General features: G+C 50.6%; 1 protein-coding gene across 1 annotated transcript in view; it reads right to left on the bottom strand.

Moving 5' to 3' along the window:
• Nucleotides 1-787: 787 nt before the first annotated feature.
• Nucleotides 788-20564, bottom strand: part of LOC139250425 (immunoglobulin alpha-2 heavy chain-like) — a gene marked incomplete at its 3' end in the record, with an annotated part of 222120 nt that continues 202343 nt past the window's right edge. The window contains exons 3-4 of the mRNA XM_070872819.1: nt 18288-18641; nt 788-1132 (exon numbers count right to left, since the gene is read on the bottom strand). Of these exons, the coding sequence (XP_070728920.1) occupies nt 788-1132; nt 18288-18641 (699 nt within the window). The remainder of the gene's footprint in view (nt 1133-18287; nt 18642-20564) is intronic.

Genomic DNA, 20564 nt, shown 5'->3' with positions numbered 1-20564 from the left:
GGGGGGGGACGTGGGGGAGGGGAAGGGGTGATGTGGTGGGGGGGACGTGGGGGAGGGGGAGGGGTGATGTGGATGGGGGAGGGGACGTGGGGGAGGGGTGATGCGGGTGGGGGGGGACGTGGGGGAGGGGGAGGGGTGATGTGGGTGGGGGGGACGTGGGGGAGGGGGAGATCAGCACAGCCCGGGTTCAGCTTTCCCGATGTGAAACTTTGAATGGGCCGCGCCGCCCGTTAAAGGGACCACGCATCAAAAAGCAAATGCAGGGTAACACTGATGGGGATATGTGTGGGTGTGAATGGTAACTTGGGCAAGGAGTCAGGGCCTGTGGACTGGACCATCACGAGGAGAAAATAGGCGCAGATAAATGTGAGAAATTATTGCAAAACTATCTGCTGCTGAGTTGCACTGTGACGGATTACTGGCACTTTAATGTTTAGTAATGTTGAATTTTAAAAGAATCAAATCGCCTTAGAATTCCTAATCCCTGTCAGTATAAGTGAAATCACACTTTAGGCGAAACAATATATTTCCATCAAGTTTGGGAAGCTCCTGTGTTCTATTGAGAAGTGAAGTGTGTATAAGAGGGATCCCACAATGCCATGCTCCCAGTGAGAAGCCACAGTCCCATGGAATGTGGGTCAGATATAGGGCCACAACATCACAGCCCCAATTCTCCAGTCCATGCTCCCAGTGTGTGTGTGCCTCTCGACTGGGAGTGTATTGTTGTAAAATTACCCTCTATGTAGTAACGCTATTATAAATAAAACCAAATGTAACTTATACTTACTGGTTACATTGAGCTGGGTTCCGTTCCCGTTGATATTGCCCCACACTTTACAGTAATAGGCGGCAGTGTCACTGGGCTGCACGTCTGTGACTGTCAGAATGAAGCTGTTATTGGAGGTGTCTCTGGAAGGCTGGAGACGGTCAGTGGAGCCTGGGCTCCCTCGTGTGCTGCCACTTGCCTCATGTGTTAAAACCCACTCCGTATCTTGCCCCGGTAGTTGCCGGTACCAGTGGACATCGGTGTCACTCACTCTGGCGTTCCTCATGGTGCACTGTAACCGTGCCGTGTGACCCTCTGTGACACGTTCCAGGCTCGGAGACTGGGTCAGGACAGGGACAACTGCACCTTTAATGGGAAAATATCAATCACTTAAAAACCGGTCTGAAGATTGATAAATGTCTGAAGTGTTTCAATGAAAACTGCAGGCAGCTCACCTGAGCTTCAGTAAATTCTAAACAAATGATCATTATATGGCCTGATATGAAAAGCTCCAGGATTTCTTTGCTTCATGCATACAGCTGCCTCTGCCACTTCCTCCCCAACCTCCCCGAGTCTTCCTCCCTGATCCCCATCACTGCAGATTCTCCCCAATCTCCCTCCCATGCCTTCTCTTCACTTATTTCCCAAATGATGCTCACACCCTGGCCCATTGATTTCTTCTCTATACACTTCCTGACTCCTCTTTATCCCTTACTGTCATGTGTCTGACATGTTACTGCTTACAGTATTACAAGGTGTGCCACCAGAGGGCACCGCAGTGGGAGACTTGCAGGTTACCTGTAAAGGTGTGCCTGACTTAGTATAAAAGGCAGACCACCTGGTGTGATCCTCACTCTGGAGTTACCAATAAAGGACTAAGGTCACTACAGTTCAAGTACAACACATTGCCTCATGGAATCATTATCAGCGTATCTAAAGACATAACAATTGGCGACGAGATTATGGACCTTTACGTGAAAATGGCTACCCTTGGTATGTTGCAGCAGTTTGCCGATGGTGATGATTGGGATGCCTTTGTGGAGAGGCTCGATCATTTCTTCACAGCAAAGACCTGGCAGGAGAAAACCCGGCCACACTGGCTGATAAGTGCAGAGCTATCCTGCTAACCAGTTGTAGGCCCATCATCTATGACCTCGTCAGGGACTTGCTGGCACCAGCGAAGACAACGACCAAGACGTACAAGGAGCTTGTAACGCTGATCCAAGAGCAACTGAAGCCCAAGGAAAGCATCCTCACAGCCAGACACCGGTTCAGCACCCACCGACGGCCAAGAAATTGCAAAATATGCTGCAGACCTCAGGAGGCTGGTGGCACCGTGTGATTTTGGCGACCACCTCACTGAAGCGCTGCGAGACATTTTTGTCATTGGAATCGGCCATGAGAGCCTTCTTCATAAGCTACTGTCTGCGGATACCACAGTCACACTGCAGAAGGCCATCTCTGTGAGCCAGACATTCATGACCTCGACCTGCGTTTCTAGGCAGATGACCCATCCTCAGGACTCAAACCCTGCAAGTACTATGCACAGAGTGGCGTCTTTTAGAGGCTGGACTGTAGAACGCGAAACTTCTCAGGGAAGAGAGAACAGACCCCCGAGGCCCTTAGCTCAGAGTTCGCCGAGGGGCACTAACCGAGTAGCTCCATTCTGGCGTTGCGGAGGGAATCACAGGGCTCACCAGTGCTGTTTTAAAGACTGTGTGTAAAGGCTGCAGCACAAAGGGCCATCTCAAGCGAATGTGTAAGAGAAATATGACTCACTGTGTCGATGAAGAGTCTGCAGATGGCCATGAATCCAGCGTAGATTATGAAACGATAGGCAGAGAGGCAGCCCAGCCCCATGATGAGCTGTATAGCACGTTTACCTACATCACCGAAGGTTCCCCATTGAGGATGGAAGTCGAGATAGATGGTGTTCCAGTCTTCATGGAAGTGGACACAGGGGCGAGCCAGTCAGTAATGAATCAAGAAACCTTTGAGAGGTTATGGGACAATCAGGCTGAATGAACCAAGTTGGTCCTGGTTCAGGCAAAGCTGCGCACCTGCACCGATGAACTTATCCCAGTTGTTGGTACTGCGAATGTAAAGGTACACCATGATGGCGCAGTGCACAAGTTACCTCTGTGGATTGTTGCAGGTGATGGACCAATGCTACTTGGAAGAAGGTGGATGGAGAAGATCCATTGCAAGTGGGAGGACTTCATCCCTCCAGCAATCGACATCCTCCGCGCTCGGAGGCACAACAAGCCCTCACTTGAGGGTGGACCCGGCATCAGCAAGCAGACCAGCACAGCACCCGAGGCACAGACCGCTCAGCACGTGGAGATGATCCAGCTGAGACGACCCGAACACACTTTCCAGGCTCCAGTGGCAGGACTCCGGAGGAAGAAAATCGGATCCAAAGGTGACTTCCCAGCTTCGGTGGCAGATCCCGGGGAGAAGAGGATCACCGCAGTCGACATCGTGGATGGAGGGAAGATGGCGCCCAAACCACGAGGTGATGCACTGAAGAAAAAGATGGCGACGGCCAGACCACGAGGTGCTGCGCTGATGGAGCAACACGTGGCACCAGAGAAGAGGATTGGGGTAAAGATGGCAAAGCTCTCTTAAAGGAGGCCTGCAACCCACCACACTTAAAGGGACTGTTCCACATTTTCAAACAATGTAAAGTCAACGGTGAGCCAGATGTAAGATGTGAAATTGATGATCAGCGTTGTGCACGTGCAATAAACAAAGAAAAGGTGCGTGATCACGATCGGAGCTACAAGTTATTTATAATGAGTAATGAAACGTTGTGCGATGTAGGATTTCAACTGCACTCAACCAATGCAGTGGGCAGACACCAATCGGGAGCACACAGGTCCAGTGAGCTACCCAATGTAGTAGCCTGCGTCCCTGGGGCCAGAGTTATGCACCATGGCGTGTAGCCACAAGCAGCCAATACATACGAGCTGCAGAGCTAGCGATCTCAGGAGGGCAGAGCTATCGATACCCTGCCCCCGATTGGCTCCGCCTCTCAGGCACCCGATGGCACCAACTGCCATGAGCCTGAAAGAGCAAACTGTGCTAAGGCGCAGCCCCCAGACCCCATCACAATCAAGGCCATACCCGGGAACGAAGGGTCACCTGCAACAGTTCTCCCAAAGGGGACCGGGACCAGCCAGGATCCCAAACCAAACAACACCCAGGCAAGCGAGTGAGCAGTTCCTTGTGCACTGCTAGACGACAGCTGCTCAGGGGGCAGCAGCGACCCAAGGTGCAAAGAAAGCACAGGGAGGTCACAGGCATCTGTGAACCTGCCCGACGCTAGGAACCATGGCAACAGCCCCGAGAGCAGGCAACTTGAGCCAACCGGTTGCCCACTGCCAGCACTGGGCACCGCGCCACCACCAGACTGCCTGGACACCATCCAGCAGTTCTGGAACTAGCTTGTCCTTACGCACTGGTTACCCATCCCCAGTATGTATTGATAATGTATCTCACCAGTCCAATGGACTTGCCTCACAACTCAACCTCAAATGTAATGCAAACTTGTTTTTCTGGACTTGAATGTATATGAATGCAATGAACCTCCGGCATAATCTTTATGTGGGGGGAGAGAATGCTTCTTTAACTGTGCATTCACTCCCCCTTCCCCTCCCCCCATTGGTGGAAAAGCCTTTCGTTGCCTCAGCCCGACTCCCTTGAGCTCCATTGGGGACCCCCACCTCATCCGGACGGGAAGATGGTGCACCATTGCATGTCCAGACGGCAGACGAGGATGGCAAGGTAGAGAGTGTGCAGGAGCAGCCCATACAGGAAACCCCTCCGCGCAGAACTGAAAGGCACGGAGGGGATTTCCCAGAAGAGGCTCAAAATGAGAGGCGCCGGCTCCTGAAGGAGGTTTCGGGGCTTGGTGCCGATGAGGAATTCCGTCCGGACGGGGGTCAGTTTGGACGGGATCGCCCCTCGTGCTTGAGCATCCTCGACACACCTAACGGAGTCAGGGCCCAGGGCCGTTTTTAGCGACTTGATGGCATTGACCACACGCTGGACCAGGGTAGGTGCCGTGCCAGCTCTTCAGGCACCATCCAGCACGCTCCTCGCCATCGAGCAGGTCCCTGACCCTGGTCACCTCGCCAGACACAGCCCTCTCGTCCGCCTGCCACCGAAAACCGCGGTCGTGGAGGTACAGATTCCTGAGCAGCGGCTCCCAAAGGACAGCCGCCACTCCAGACGGGGGAGAGCTGCGCTTGGTGGTGACTCTGTTCCAGACCCTGATGAGTTCCTGGTAAAAGATGGGCAGCCCCCACATGGTGGTCCTGACACCCCCCAGGCTCACAAACAGGAGCTGCGTATCATAATTGAGGCTGTACTGCTGGCGGAAGAAATACATCGCCAGCACACACCACCGAGGAGGGGGCTCAACATACAGCTATCTCTGCAGGGTCTGAAGATGAAAAGTCGCGTGCTGGGTGCTGATGCACACCAATGCCTGCCCTCCTTCAGCAGGAGACTCAGAACCGCAGCAGAGAACCAGTGCTTCCTGTTGTTCCAGAAGAAGTCCACCAGCTTTTTCTGCATCTTGGTGACAAATGCAGGGGGAGGGGTCAAAGTGACCAGCCAGTACCACAGCATAGCGGTCACCAGCTGGTTTATGACTAGCACTCGACCCCTGTAGGACAGCACTCGGAGCAGTCCTGTCCAGCGCCCTCGGCAAGTGGCAATTTGGCCTCCAGCTCTTGCCAGTTCGCCGGCCAGGCTTCCTTGGCAAGGCTAAGGTAGACTCCCAGATAGAGGAGATGGGTCGTGCTCCAGGCAAAAGACCTGAGCCCCTCCGGCAGGGAGTCCACCTGCCACTCACCCATCAGGAGTCCGGAACATTTCTCTCAGTTGATCCTGGCGGAGGATGCGGCTGAGTAAATCTCCTGGCACTCACGCATCCTCCGCAGTTCAATAGGATCCTCGACCATGAGGAGCAGATCATCGGCGTAAGCCGAGAGGACGACCTCCACGTCCGGCCCTTGTAGAGCCAGTCCCGTCAACCTCTTCCGCAAGAGGCGCAGGAAAGGCTCCACTCATATGGCATATAACTGGCTGGACATGGGGCATCCCTGGCGCACACCTCTCCCAAAGCGAAGGGGTGCCGTCAAAGACCCATTAACCTTAATCAGACACTCCGCGGCCACATACAAAAGTCAGATCCAGGCAACGAAATGCGTCCTGAACCTGACAGTGTGCATAGTTCCGAACAGATACTCGTGATCCACCCTGTCGAAGCCTTCTCCTGTCGAGGGAAAGGAAGGCGATCGACAGACCAGCCTCCTGGGAATGGTGGACCAGGTCCTGGACCAGATGTTATCGTGGATTGCCCGGCCCGGGACAGTGCAGGACTGGTCGGGTGGATCATGTGGTCTAGCACGGCCCCAAGGTGAGCAGACAGAGCCCTGGTAAAAATTTTGTAATCCATCCTGAGGAGGGAGACCGGGCGCCAGTTCTCAAGTAGGCGGATATCGCCCTTCATAGGCCGCAGGACGATGACTGCCCTGCACCAAGAGAGGGGCATCTCCCCGGTCGCCGGACTTTCCCCCAGGACCCGCACGTAGTCGGCCCCAAGGATGCCCTGTGGAACTCCACGGTCAGCCCATCCAGCCCCAGGGACTTTCCCCTCGAGAGCTGGTCGAGGGCACCGGTCAGCTCCGCCAGGCCCAGCAGATCATCCAGATTCTCGGCACCATCCAGCCCGACCTTCGGCAGGTCCTCCCACAAAACTCTACACGCTTCTTCGCTGGACGGATCCGGGGAGAACAGAGCCCCCTAATAGTCTCAGGCCCTGTGGCTGATGCCCTCCAGATCTGAGACCAGAGATCCGTCGTCGGCCAGCAGCGTGAAGAGCTGCTTACGGACCCCGTCTTTTTTCCAGCGAGTAGAAGGGGAGCCGTGGTCCAGGTTCTGGAGGAACCAGATACGTGACCTCACGAATGTGCCTCGGGACCCGATGAGCTGCAGGTCCTTCAGCGCGGACTTCTTCGCTTTGTACACGGTCTACAGGGCCGGGTCCTCCACGACTTGACCGAGATGGGACTCCAGGTCGAGCATCTCCTTCTCCAGGCGCCCCACCCTGGCCTCCCGCCTCTTGGTCGACCCCTTCGCGTACTCTTGACAGAAGAGACGGAAGTGAGCCTTGCCCACGTCCCACCATAACCTCAAGGAGGAGAAGCCCCCCTGCTTCCTTCTCCAGTCGGACCAGAACCGACGGAACAAATCCTGGAACCGCTTGTCCCCCAGCAGCAGGTTGTTAAAATGCCAGTACGCGGACCCCACCCGCGCACGGAGCGAAGCAAGCTCCGCCCACATCAGGTGGTGGTCCGAGCACGGCACCGGCCGCATGGAAGCTGCCGGAACTCAGGAGACGTACGCCCGGGAAATGTACAAGCAGTCGATTCCGGACCTTCCTCTTCCAGGCCTCACCCAAGTGAAGGTGCTGGAGTCGGAATGGAGATTTCGCCAGACATCCACCAAGTCGAAGGACCCGACCAGATCCCTCAACTTCTCTATCGCCGCCAAGCTCTGCAAGGCACCGGAGTGGTCCCTCGCCTCGAGGGTGCAATTAAAATCCCGCCCCGAGGACAATGCAGTCGCCGACGTTGACGGAGCCTAGAAGAGTGGATAATTCTTCGAACAAACGCACTTGCTCACTAAATGGAGCGGCACGTCCCCCAGGCGAACCATGACATGGAGCAAGTGGCCTGGCACAGGCTTCTCGACCCACAAGATCTCCGGCTGAAAATGTGGGGCCAGCAAGATAGCCACCCCACAAGAAGTGGCGGTGAGGTGGCTCATGCGAACCTCTCCTTGCCATTCCAGGAGACACATGGCCTCATCTCCCAGCACGGTGTGGGTTTCTTGCAGGAAGCTCACCGGATATTTCCCCTCCCGAAGGAGCGGAAAATTATTAAATCCTCAGTGTGCCTCTCTGCCGCCATTGATGTTGAGGCAGGCTACGGTTATCTTCATGACAAGAGCATAGTGCAACCTCTAAATAACGTACTGTGGGGAGGGAGCGGAGTCATGAGATGACCTCCACTCCCTCAGCAACCCAGTGAGGAACGTTCTGAGCCGGTGCAGCTGAAGATGACTTTTTTTGGTCAGGTCCTGTCCGCGCCCATGGTTCTGACGGCGGACGGACCTGATGAGCAGCACCGACTTGGACCATTGGTCCAGGGACAGGTGGGCTCTATTGTGGTGACCCTGGCATTGCACCAAAAATCCCGGAGTTCCTTGTCAGGAATGAGGGTGGACTCAGCGGCGGGCACGAGGAGATCCATTGCCTCACTGCCGATGGACTCCAAATCCTCTCCCGCGTCCACCACCGAGTCCCCGTCCTCCTCCGGGAGGTTGCCACCAGCGGCCAGTCCGTCGACCGCACAGGGTACGGTGAACGGCCCGGCCGCACCATCCGGCCCTACCTCTGTCACAATCCCATCCCCAGGATCATTGGCAGAGCAGTCCCCCCTGGGCTCTTCCTGGAATACCGGGTCGGGAAGTGGCAGCGGACGGGGGTCCCCCTCCGCCCCAGGCACCGGGGAGCACGGAGAGACCGGGCCGAAGAACTGCTCCAGGTTCTCCAAGTACCCCGGCTCCAACATCAGGGACAGAGATTGGTGTTCCTCACCCTCCCCACCACCACCCTCTGACCCAGCGGGCAGGGGTTCTTGTGATACTCTTCTGCCGGGTCGAGCAGATCCCGGGGGATGCTGATGTTTGACTGGGCGAGCTCGGACTCTTCGGCCTTGCCCGCCTCAGTCCCCAGGACACTCGATCCTGCGGCGATACTTTCTTTTTGCTGCACGGCGGCCTCCGCAACAGACAGTTCTTCTTCCCCATCCCCAGGAGGCTCAGGCTAGACAGCCTTGGCTGTCTCACCCCCCTGAGGGACAGACTCCCCCCGCCTTCGGCACATGTTGGGAGCGCTGGTGGGGGACGCGGGACCGTCGCCAGGCACCAACTTCTCCACGGAGGGATCTTGGTCCTCCTCCCTTTCCGTGGAGCGGTGCCTCCTTTTCTGTCTGGAGGGACGCGGAAGCTGGGAGACCTCCATATCTGCCGAGGCATCTGCCTCCGCTCCCTCCTTCCGGGTTTCTTGCCCGCGCCCGACCGCAGGTGGCAAACTCTCCGCAGATGCGGGTATGGTCAAGGGCTTGGGCACAGAATGCCCCGCGCTCGCCGGTGGTAAGTTGGGGCTAAGCGCAGTGATAGGGCTGTTTAGCCCACTGAGGGGGACTCGGCTGAAGGTGTTTGTCTTTCTTCCGCGCCTTCCTTCCGCGCGGACGCTCTCCCTCCAACCTGCCAGAGGCCGAGATGGCATTGGCCCCCGACGATGCCCGCGCATCTTTGGTTCCTAACACGCGGACGGTAACGGGGGGAGGACTGGCAGCGGCACCAGCCGAGGCCACTTTAGGTGTTTTGGCGGCCTTGGAGGCGGGGCAGTTCACTGCGGACATGCGCCACCTCTCTACAGGCATGGCAGCACATGCTGTCCAGAAGAAGCGGTAGGCTGTCCCCTCGTGGACCACATTGAATGCACCTTCTGTTACCTCCTCCCGGACCAGCTGAACAAAAAGCTGGCGCCGGACGGAGAACACAAGGGAGGCTGGCCTCCCTGAATCCGAGCGGGATCGGCATTATCCCCGCCCTCACCTCCACCAGTTGACGTAGGTGGGGGAGGAGGAGCTCACCGGGAACAAAGGGCGGAACGTTGGAGATGACAATTCTCTGTGCGGTGGTCTCGAGTCCCACCCACCGTGAGCCCCTTATTCAGGGCCAGGGACACTCCCTGCTCTGACCCCAGGAAGAACATAGCCTTCATGTGCATTTTTGAGGTGGCGAGAATGGCCAAGGGGCTGACTACCCCAGCCATTGCCCTCACACACTCCACAATCGTCATGTTGGGGTGGGTGTAGCTCTTGACCCCATTCTTTTTGGTCAATAATGTAAAAGGTGGCAGGGCAGCAGGAGCAGCAGTGACCACCACGTGCGCATGTTTTTGCTGGCCCCGCCACCGGCGAAGGTGGACTCGCCATATCAGGGTCCCTTTAAAGGCCACACCCACCCCAATGTCACAGGCCTTCAGGGCCTCTTTAATTGAGCAGCGGGAGCTCTTAATTAGGCACACCTCTCCCCTGCGTGTTTAACAATTGGGGAGGGGCCTCTTTCTCTCTGCTGGGTAGTTTTAATTAATAATAGTAATTGCAATTGAGAGTAGGAAAGAGGGGCCTGAGAGAGAGAGAGAGAGAGAGAGAGAGAGAGAGAGAGAGAGAGAGAGAGAGAGAGAGAGAGAGTGAGAGAGGGGTGGGAAAGAGGGAAGCTGTGAGGGCAGGGTCACCCCTCACAGTGTTGGGTGGGTGCTGGCAGGGGTGCACTCTCCGAAGGTAAACAAAGTCTTTATCGATGGTCTTCGGGTGGGGGAAGAAGATGTCTTCACCCAGGATAGCTGGAACTCCCCAGGTCCCATCCTCCACCAGGTCTTAATGATGTTAATTAAGGGAGTTAATTACCCAGGCAGCTCGAGCTGTCCTGGGCCAGGCAATGGGGAGAGGGGTGTTTTAGTGGTGTGTGGGGCCTAGTTATTCACAAGAACCCCACACCCTTACACACACACAAACCCCCACAATGTTCCGGCCTAAATGGTCTCTCCTCCCCCCACCTACAAACTAAAGTATATTTTGGAGAGTGCAGCCACCTGTCGGTGTTGTAAATGGCTCTGCCTCCTTTCACACAGATGATGGTGTGACAGTTTGTAGTTTGTTCTCTTCCCCTCTCTCCAACTCTGTCGCAGGGGTGTTGAAGCGAGCAGCTCTTGGTCCTCCTGCCTCTCAAGGTGTTAATCCAGCAGGCCTCTTCCTCCTCTCCGAGAGACTCTGGTGGCAGGCAGACAGATAGTTGTAGCAGCTCCTTCTCCACAGGCTCCCAACTCACAAGTGGCTGAAACACTCCCACAACAGCTAAATATATTAGCAACTATTTTATAGAAAACAATCAAGTGCCCCCTGATTAAAGGGGGGGGACACTCCAAAACATTTATGGTGCCCCCTGTGTTTTTTTTTCCTGAGGGCACCAAAACACTAATTATACAATTGCCCCCTGGCTAAAAGGGAGGGGGTACTAAAACCGACAAACTTAAACAAATTAAACTTTGGACATTAAGATCAAATTAAAATTTGGTTGCCGGGGGTGATGATGCACTCCAGTCCCTCCGGCACCCATCGACAACAGCTATACAAACCTGCTCACAGGTTCATACATTACATAACAACATAAGAAATAGGAGCAGGAGTAGGCCATACGGCCCCTCGAGCCTGCTCCGCCATTTAATACGATCATGGCTGATCCGATCATGGACTCAGATCCACTTCCTTGCCCGCTCCCCATAACCCCTTATTCCCTTATCGGTTAAGAAACTGTCTATCTCTGTCGTAAATTTATTCAATGTCCCGGCTTCCACAGCTCTCTGAGGCAGCAAATTCCACAGATTTACAACCCTCTGAGAAAAGAAATTCCTCCTCATCTCAGTTTTAAATGGGCGGCCCCTTATTCTAAGATTATGCCCCCTTGTTCTAGTCTCGCTTATCAGTGGAAACATACTCTCTGCATCCACTTTGTTAAGCCCTCTCATAGTCTTAAACGTTTTGATAAGATCACCTCTCATTCTTCTGAATTCCAATGAGTAGAGGCCCAACCTTCTCAACCTTTGTCAGCCCACTCATCTCCAGAATCAACCTAATGAACCTGCTCTGAACTGCCTCTAAAGCAAGTCTGTCCCTTTGTAAATATGGAAACCAAAACTGCACGCAGTATTCCAAGTGTGACCTCACCAATACCCTGTGTAACTGTAGCAAGATTTCCCTGCTTATATACTCCATCCCCTTCGCTATAAAGACCAAGATTCCATTGGCCTTCCTGATCACTTGCTGTACCTGCATTCTACCTTTTGTGGTTCATGCACAAGTACCCCCAGGTCCCTCTGTACTGCAGCACTTCGCAATTTTTCTCCATTTAAATAATAACTTGCTCTTGGATTTCTTTCTGCCAAAGTGCATGACCTCACGCTTTCTAACATTGTACACCATCTGCCAAATTTTTACCCACTCACTTAGCCTGTCAACATCCTTTTGCAGATTTTTGTGTCCTCCGTCCACATTGCTTTTCCTCCCATCTTTGTATCGTCAGCAAACTTGGCTCCGTTACACTCGGTCCTTTCTTCCAAGTCATTAATATAGATTGTAAATAGTTGGGGTCCCAGCATTGATCCCTGTGGCACCCCACTAGTTACTGATTGGCAAACTGAGAATGAACCATTTATTCCGACTCTCTGTTTTCTGTTAGTTAGCCAATCCTCTATCCATGCTAATATATTACCCCCCAACCCCGTTAACTTTTATCTTGTACAGTATCCTTTTACGTGGCACCTTGTCAAATGCCTTCTGGAAGTCCAAATACACCACATCCACTGGTTCCCCTTTATCCACCCTGTTCGTTACATCCTCAAAGAATTCCAGCAAATTTGTCAAACATGACTTCCCCTTCATAAATCCTGACCAAATTATGCTTTTCTAAATGTCCTGCTACTGCTTCTTTAATAATGGACTCCAATATTTTCCCAACCACAGATGTTAGGATAACTGGTCTATAGTTTCCTGCTTTTTGTCTGCCTCCTTTTTTAAATAGGGGCGATACATTTGCAGTTTTCCAATCTGCTGAGACGTCCCCAGAATCCAGGGAATTTTGGTAAATTACAACCAATGCATCCACTATCCCTGGCGCTACTTCTCTTAAGACCCCAGGATGTAAGTCATCAGTTCCAGGGGATTTATCAGCCTTTAGTCCCATTATCTTACTGAGTACCACCTCCTAGTGCCTGTGATTGTGTAAACTTCCTCTCCCCACTATAGCCCCGTGACTATCCACTATTGGGATATTGTTCGTGTCCTCTACCGTAAAGACTGATTCAAAATATTTGTTCAGAGTTTCTGCCATCTCCATGTGCCCCATTATTAATTCCCCGGTCTCGTCGTCTAAGGGACCAACATTTACTTTAGGCACTCTTTTCCTTTTTATATACCTATAGAAACTCTTGTTATCTGTTTTTATATTTCGAGCTAGTTTACTTTCATAGTCTATCTTCCCTTTCTTAATCATTTTTTGCTGACTTTTAAAAGCTTCCCAATCTTCTGTCCTCCCACTAGTTTTGGCCACTTTGTATGCCCTTGTTTTTAATTGGATACCGTCCTTTATTTTTTTTTTAGTTAGCCACGGATGGCTATCTTTTCTTTTACACCCTGTCCTCCTCACTGGAATGCATGTTTCTTGAGAGTTGTGAACTATCTCCTGAAATGTACGTCACTGTTCATTAACCGTCCTACACTTTAATCTATTTTCCCAGTTAACTTTAGCCAACTCTGCCCTCATACCTTTGTAGTTTCCTGTAATTAAGCTTAGTACGCTGGTTTGAGATCCAACTTTCTCACCCTCCATCTGAATTTGAAATTCAACCATGTTATGATCACTCATTCCAAGGGGATCCTTTACTAGGAGATTGTTTATTAATCCTGTCTCATTACACAGGACCAGATCTAAGATAGCCTGCCCCATGATTGGTTCCATTGCAGACTGCTCAAGGAACCCTCCAACTCTCCATTTCTCGCTCCAACTTTAGAAACCATTACAAAAACCCATCATTTTGACCAACATTTCCGACACCTCTCCCAATTTCTTCCTTGACGGCTTGGTGCCGGTCGCCCTAGTTCCATTGTTGTGAAGCACTTTGAGACAATTATGTGAAAGGAGCTTTGTAAATGCAAGTGTTTTTTGTCTTGGAGGTGGGGTAGCATTGCTGGTTAAAGAGGAGATTAATGCAATAGTTAGGAAGGGCATTAGCTTGGATGATGTGGAATCTATATGGGTAGAGCTGTAGAACACCAAAGGGCAAAAAACGTTAGTGGGAGTTGTGTACAGACCTCCAAACAGTAGTAGTGATGTTGGGGAGGGCATCAAACAGGAAATTAGGGGTGCATGCAATAAAGGTGTAGCAGTTATCATGGGTGACTTTAATATGCACATAGATTGGGCTAACCAAACTGGAAGCAATAAGGTGGAGGAGGATTTCCTGGAGTGCATAAGGGATGGTTTTCTAGAGCAACATGTCGAGGAACCAACTCGGGGGGAGGCCATCTTAGACTGGGTGTTGTGTAATGAGAGAGGATTAATTAGCAATCTCGTTGTGCGGGGCTCCTTGGGGAAGAGTGACCATAATATGGTGGAATGCTACAGTAGGATGGAGAATGAAACAGTTAATTCAGAGACCATGGTCCAGAACTTAAAGAAGGGTAATTTTGAAGGTATGAGGCATGAATTCGCTAGGATAGATTGGCGAATGATACTTAAGGGGTTGACAGTGGATGGGCAATGGCAGACATTTAGAGACCGCATGGATGAACGACAATAATTGAACATCCCTGTCTGGCATAAAAATAAAAAAGGGAAGGTGGCTCAACCGTGGCTATCAAGGGAAATCAGGGATAGTATTAAAGCCAAGGAAGTGGCATACAAATTGGCCAGAAATATCAGCGAACCCGGAGACTGGGAGAAATTTAGAACTCAGCAGAGGAGGACAAAGGGTTTGATTAGGGCAGGGAAAATAGAGTACGAGAGGTAGCTTGCAGGGAAAATTAAGACGGACTGCAAAAGCTTCTATAGATATGTAAAGAGAAAAAGGTTAGTAAAGACAAACGTAGGTCCCCTGCAGTCAGAATCAGGGGAAGGCATAACGATGAACAAAGAAATGGCAGACCAATTGAACAAGTACTTTGGTTTGGTATTCACTAAGGAGGACACAAACAACCTTCCGGATATAAAAGGGGTCAGAGGGTCTAGTAAGAAGGAGGAACTGAGGGAAATCCTTATTACTCGGGAAACTGTGTTGGGGAAGTTGATGGTATTGAAGGCCGATAAATCCCCAGGGCCTGATGGACTGCATCCCAGAGTACTTAAGGAGATGGCCTTGGAAATAGCGGATGCAGTGACAGTCATTTTCCAACATTCCATAGACTCTGGATCAGTTCCTATGGAGTGGAGGGTAGCCAATGCAACCCCACTTTTTAAAAAAAGAGGGAGAGAGAAAACAGGGAATTATAGACCGGTCAGCCTGACATCGATAGTGGGTAAAATGATAGAATCGATTATTAAGGATGTCATAGCAGCGCATTTGGAAAGAGGTGACATGATAGGTCCAAGTCAGCATGGATTTGTGAAAGGGAAATTATGCTTGACAAATCTTCTGGAATTTTTTGAGGATGTTTCCAGTAGAGTGGACAAGGGAGAACCAGTTGATGTGGTGTATTTGGACTTTCAGAAGGCTTTCGACCAGATTAATGTGCAAAGTTAAAGCACATGGGATTGGGGGTAGTGTGCTGACGTGGATTGAGAACTGGTTGGCAGACAGGAAGCAAAGAGTAGGAGTAAATGGGGACTTTTCAGAATGGCAAGAAGTGGGACTAGTGGGGTACCGCAAGGTTCTGTGCTGGAGCCCCAGCTGTTTACATTGTACATTAATGATTTAGACAAGGGGATGAAATGTAGTATCTCCAAATTTGCGGATGACACGAAGTTGGGTGTCAGTGTGAGCTGCGAGGAGGTTGCTCTGAGGCTGTAGAGTGACTTGGATAGGTTAGGTGAGTGGGCAAATGCATGGCAGATGAAGTATAATGTGGATAAATGTGAGGTTATCCACTTTGGTGGTAAAAACAGAGAGACAGACTATTATCTGAATAAGAACATAAGAACATAAGAATTAGGAACAGGAGTAGGCCATCTAGCCCCTCGAGCCTGCTCCGCCATTCAAAAAGATCATGGCTGATCTGGCCGTGGACTCAGCTCCACTTACCCGCCCACTCCCCATAACCCTTAATTCCCTTATTGGTTAAAAATCTATCTATCTGTGATTTGAATACATTCAATGAGCTAGTCTCAACTGCTTCCTTGGGCAGAGAATTCCACAGATTCACAACCCTCTGGGAGAAGAAATTCCTTCTCAACTCAGTTTTAAATTGGCTCACCCGTATTTTGAGGCTGTGTGCCCCCTAGTTCTCGTCTCCCCGATGAGTGGAAACAACCTCTCCGCCTCTATCTTGTCGATCCATTTCATTATTTTGAATGTTTCTATAAGATCATCCTTCTGAACTCCAAGGAGTAAAGACGCAGTCTACTCAATCTATCATCATAAGGTAACCCCCTCATCTCTGGAATCAGCCTAGTGAATCATCTCTGTACCCACTCCGAGGCTAGTATATCCTTCCTTAAGTAAGGTGACCAAAACTGCACGCAGTACTCCAGGTGCGGCCTCACCAATACCCTGTACAGTTGCAGCAGGACCTCCCTGCTTTTGTACTCCATCTCTCTCACAATGAAGGCCAACATTCCATTCGCTTTCCTGATTACCTGCTGCAGCTGCAAACTAACTTTTTGGGATTCATGCACAAGGACCCCCAGGTCCCTCTGCACCGCAGCATGTTGTAATTTCTCCCCATTCAAATAATATTCCCTTTTAATGTTTTTTTTTCCAAGGTGGATGACCTCACATTTTCCGACATTGTATTCCATCTGCCAAACCTTAGCCCATTCGCTTAACCTATCTAAATCTCTTTGCAGCCTCTCTGTGTCCTCTACACAACCCGCTTTCCCACTACTCTTTGTGTCATCTGCAAATTTTGTTGCACTACACTCTGTCCCTTCTTCCAGGTCATCTATGTATACTGTAAACAGTTGTGGTCCCAGCCCAGAATGGTGACAGATAGGAAAAGGGGAGGTGCAACGAGACCTGGGTGTCATGGTACATCAGTCATTGAAGGTTGGCATGCAGGTACACCAGGCGGTTAAGAAAGCAAATGACATGTTGGCCTTCACAGCGAGCGGATTTGAGTACAGGGACAGGGAGGTGTTACTACAGTGAGGTCACACCTGGAGTATTGTGTGCAGTTTTGGTCTCCTAACTTGAGGAAGGACATTCTTGCTATTGAGGGAGTGCAGCGAAGGTTCACCAGACTGATTCCAGGGATGGCGGAACTGACATATCAAGAAAGACTGGATCAACTGGGCTTGTATTCACTGGAGGTCAGAAGAATGAGAGGGGATCTCATAGAAACGTTTAAAATTCTGATGGGTTTAGACAGGTTAGATGCAGGAAGAATGTTCCCAATGTTGGGGAAGTCCAGAACCAGGGGTCACAGTCTAAGGATAAGGGGTAAGCCATTTAGGACCGAGATGAGGAGAAACTTCTTCACCCAGAGAGTGGTGAACCTGTGGAATTCTCTACCACAGAAAGTTGTTGAGGCCAATTCACTAAATATATTCAAAAAGGAGTTCGATGAAGTCCTTACTACTCGGGGGATCAAGGGGTATGGTGAGAAAGCAGGAATGTGGTACTGAAGTTGCATGTTCAGCCATGAACTCATAGAATGGCAGTGCTGGCTCGAAGGGCCGAATGGCCTGCTCCTGCACCTATTTTCTATGTCTTCCACCTGCACTGCCTTTATGTCGATCTAATTCCCACTGAAATCACTGTCACACTGACTCAATGTCAGACTGGAGGGGCGGTGCTCCGCAGCCAGTGCACAAGCAGTGCGGGATGGGGCAGGCGGTCCGGGTGCAACAGATGCGGCGGGAGAAGACATCTGAAGTATTTTCAGGTTGTGTTGAGAGCCTGCGTGGATTCATTATACCCTGAGAAATATGTAAATAGATGTCACTCAGTCCCATGGTGAATCCCCACGTGTCCTCACTTGGTGCCTTTTGCTTGGCCGTTTACAATGGGCACTTGTGGTCTTCCCAGCTGCTCACCGCAGAATGTCCACTCGAAGCTGGGACAGAGGGACCGATTTTGGAAAGTTGTTTTTTTTCCCCGTGTGTGTATTGGGCACATTCCGGGCCCACGGACGAGTTTCTCACGGGACTCTATTATTAAATAGTTTCTGGCTTTCAACTCCAAAACGAGATGCATTACTTTGCCGCCCAGCCATTCTGAAAGCGGATTGCATATTCCTGAATTACATTAACAGGCTGAAGGATGGTGTATTGCAGCTTGGAAAGGGTCGAGGGGTCATTTATTTGCATTGATGAGTGCAGATTTGGCTACTAAGAGATGCATTGTTTTATATATATATACCCTGTCAATATCCTGATTTAACCAGGTATGTCACCATTATTCCTATAACTGCACTTTTCCCTCAACATGTATTTTCCCGTTAAATCCTGTGTGTGAGGGTTTGTCCCACCATGTGCTCACACGCTTTTGTTCAATTAAATACAAATGGAGTTTGTCCCAGATTTCACCCTCCATTCTGTGTTCAGAAATTCCACTCAGTGTTGTTACTGTAAAAGTGACAACGTTGTACAACATTTACTTACACATGAGATGTTGGTATTGTAACATTATTAGATATAAAACCAATATAATGTACAAAGCACTTACTGGTTACATTCAGCCGGGTTCCTTTTCCATAGATTGATCCCCAAATACCACAGATATAGACCGCGCTGTCTCTGCGCTGCACGCCTCTGATGGTCAGAATGTCGCTGTTACTGGCAACATCTCTGGAAAGCTGAAACCGCTCAGAGAAACCGCGTGATCGGTCAACCCAGCCACCTGCATACTTAGTAAATATTACGTGTTTCCTATCCTGTGAGAGGTACCAGTGTACATTATATTTATCCACACGGTCATTCACATTGCTGCTCTCCAGGGTACACCCAAACTGCACCGTCCCACCCTCGGGCACCGTCACAACTTCTGGGGACTGGATAAGAACCGGACTTGCCTTTCGACCTGTGAATTGTAAATAACTGAGGATCAGAACAGATGAGGAACAACATGAAGTAATAAGTTGAAACCGAAGTGATTATAAAATCTCCTGTGTGTTTGCGAATGGATATTGGTCTGAAATCCCACTCCTCTGTTTCCCGCGGGCGCTCGACAGAAAATGGTAAAAAAGATGTGCACCGACCTTTTCCTGCTGCGCCCACCAGAGATCCCGGTCCTGAGGCCTACTCTCCCTGCACATCGGAGCGTGTGTCTGTCAGGACGGATGTATGTTGGAGCTGGAGTGACATGACACTGGGCAGCCAATCCAGGTCAAGTATTTTCTCATTCATAATAATGGGAACTCGGTCAGTAGGAGTTCTCATTATGATTGAGAAACACTCCCCCCCAACACCCAAACACAAGTAAAAAATAGAAAAAACACATCACATATTTAAGATTAATTTAAATTAAAGTTAATAAATGTCTTAGAAAAAAATATTATTTTTCAAACTTTTTTTTAAAAGATTTTTCATAATGGTTTAAAATAAACTGACCTTAGTGGACAGGGTTTTTAACGTTAAAATGTGCTTTTTAAACTTTATTTTTACATGTTTTTGTATGTTTCAAAGCTGGTTTTCAGCACATGTGCATTGCACACCGAAAACCGGCTTTTGTGATGCCTTCCCCGGTCCGTACACACTCCGTACAGACTCAGGGAGGCCGGGATATCTGCCCCAATGTGTATTATCAGTAATTTGTAGCCGAGTTGTTCAAACATATCCTGAGCCTAGCTGGCCCACATTGCCCTGTACTGACCAACAATCCCACTGTGAACAGGCAGCCCAAAAACACACACACTGCAACTGAACTCAGAACTCCTGCTGTGGATATGTTCTTTGCTGCCTTTACCACGGAGGTTGCTATTAAAAGGATCAGAAAATCAGGTAAAAAGTTGCCAGTTTTAGTAATATTGTGCGATACCCAACACAAGATTCTGATGTAGGTTCAGATACAGAAGGCTCTCGGTCCACTTCATCTCATCCTTCCAGAATTCCAATACTACCATCGTCCCATTGCAGCGTCCAGCGGTTTGTAAACCTGTCCCGTGTTCTGGCCTCGCCTGGGAACCTGTTCCAGCTTTTGATCACCGTCTTCAAATAACTGAGTCCTGAACTTGGCCTTTACAATCCTGACTGTGCCCTCCTGCCCTGGTTATATCTGAAAGTATTGTTCTGGGTTTGCTTTACCGACCCCACAACACGTGCTGTCCTTCCCCTGGAGCACGGCTACCTCCTATTGTTTATTTCCAATATTTTTATTCATTTATTCGTGGGCATCGCCAGCAAGGCCAGCATTTATTGCCCATCCCTAATTGCCTTAGAGAAGGAGGTGGTGAGCCGCCTTATACAACTGAGAGCAAGTGCTCTACTCGGAACTCCGACACGGCAAGCGAGCCCCAGGTGGGCAGAGGAAACGTTTCAAGGACACCCTCAAAGCCTCCCTGATAAAATGCAACATCCCCACTGGCACCTGGGAATCCCTGGCCCAAAGACCGCCCTAAGTGGAGGAAGAGCATCCGGGAGGGCGTTGAGCACCTCGAGTCTCGTCGCCGAGAGCGTGCAGAAACCAAGTGCAGGTAGCAGAAGGAGAGTGCGGCAAACCAGTCCCATCCACCCTTTCCTTCAACCACAATGTGTCCCACCTGTGACAGAGACTGTAATTCCTGTATTAGACTGTTCAGTCACCTGAGAACTCACTTCTCGAGTGGAAGCAAGTCTTCCTCGATTCCGAGGGACTGCCTATGATGATGATGACAACTGAGTGGCTTTTTAGACCATTTCAGAGGGCAGTTAAGGGTCAACCACATTGCACTGGGTCTGGAGTCACATATAGGCCAGACCGGGCAAGGACGGCAGATTTCCTTCCCTAAAGGCCATTAATGAACCA

The sequence above is a fragment of the Pristiophorus japonicus genome, unplaced genomic scaffold, assembly GCF_044704955.1.
Source record: "Pristiophorus japonicus isolate sPriJap1 unplaced genomic scaffold, sPriJap1.hap1 HAP1_SCAFFOLD_370, whole genome shotgun sequence".
NCBI lineage: Eukaryota > Metazoa > Chordata > Chondrichthyes > Pristiophoridae > Pristiophorus > Pristiophorus japonicus.
Note: the sequence above shows the minus strand (reverse complement) of the source record. Positions and strands in the feature narration are given on the sequence as shown.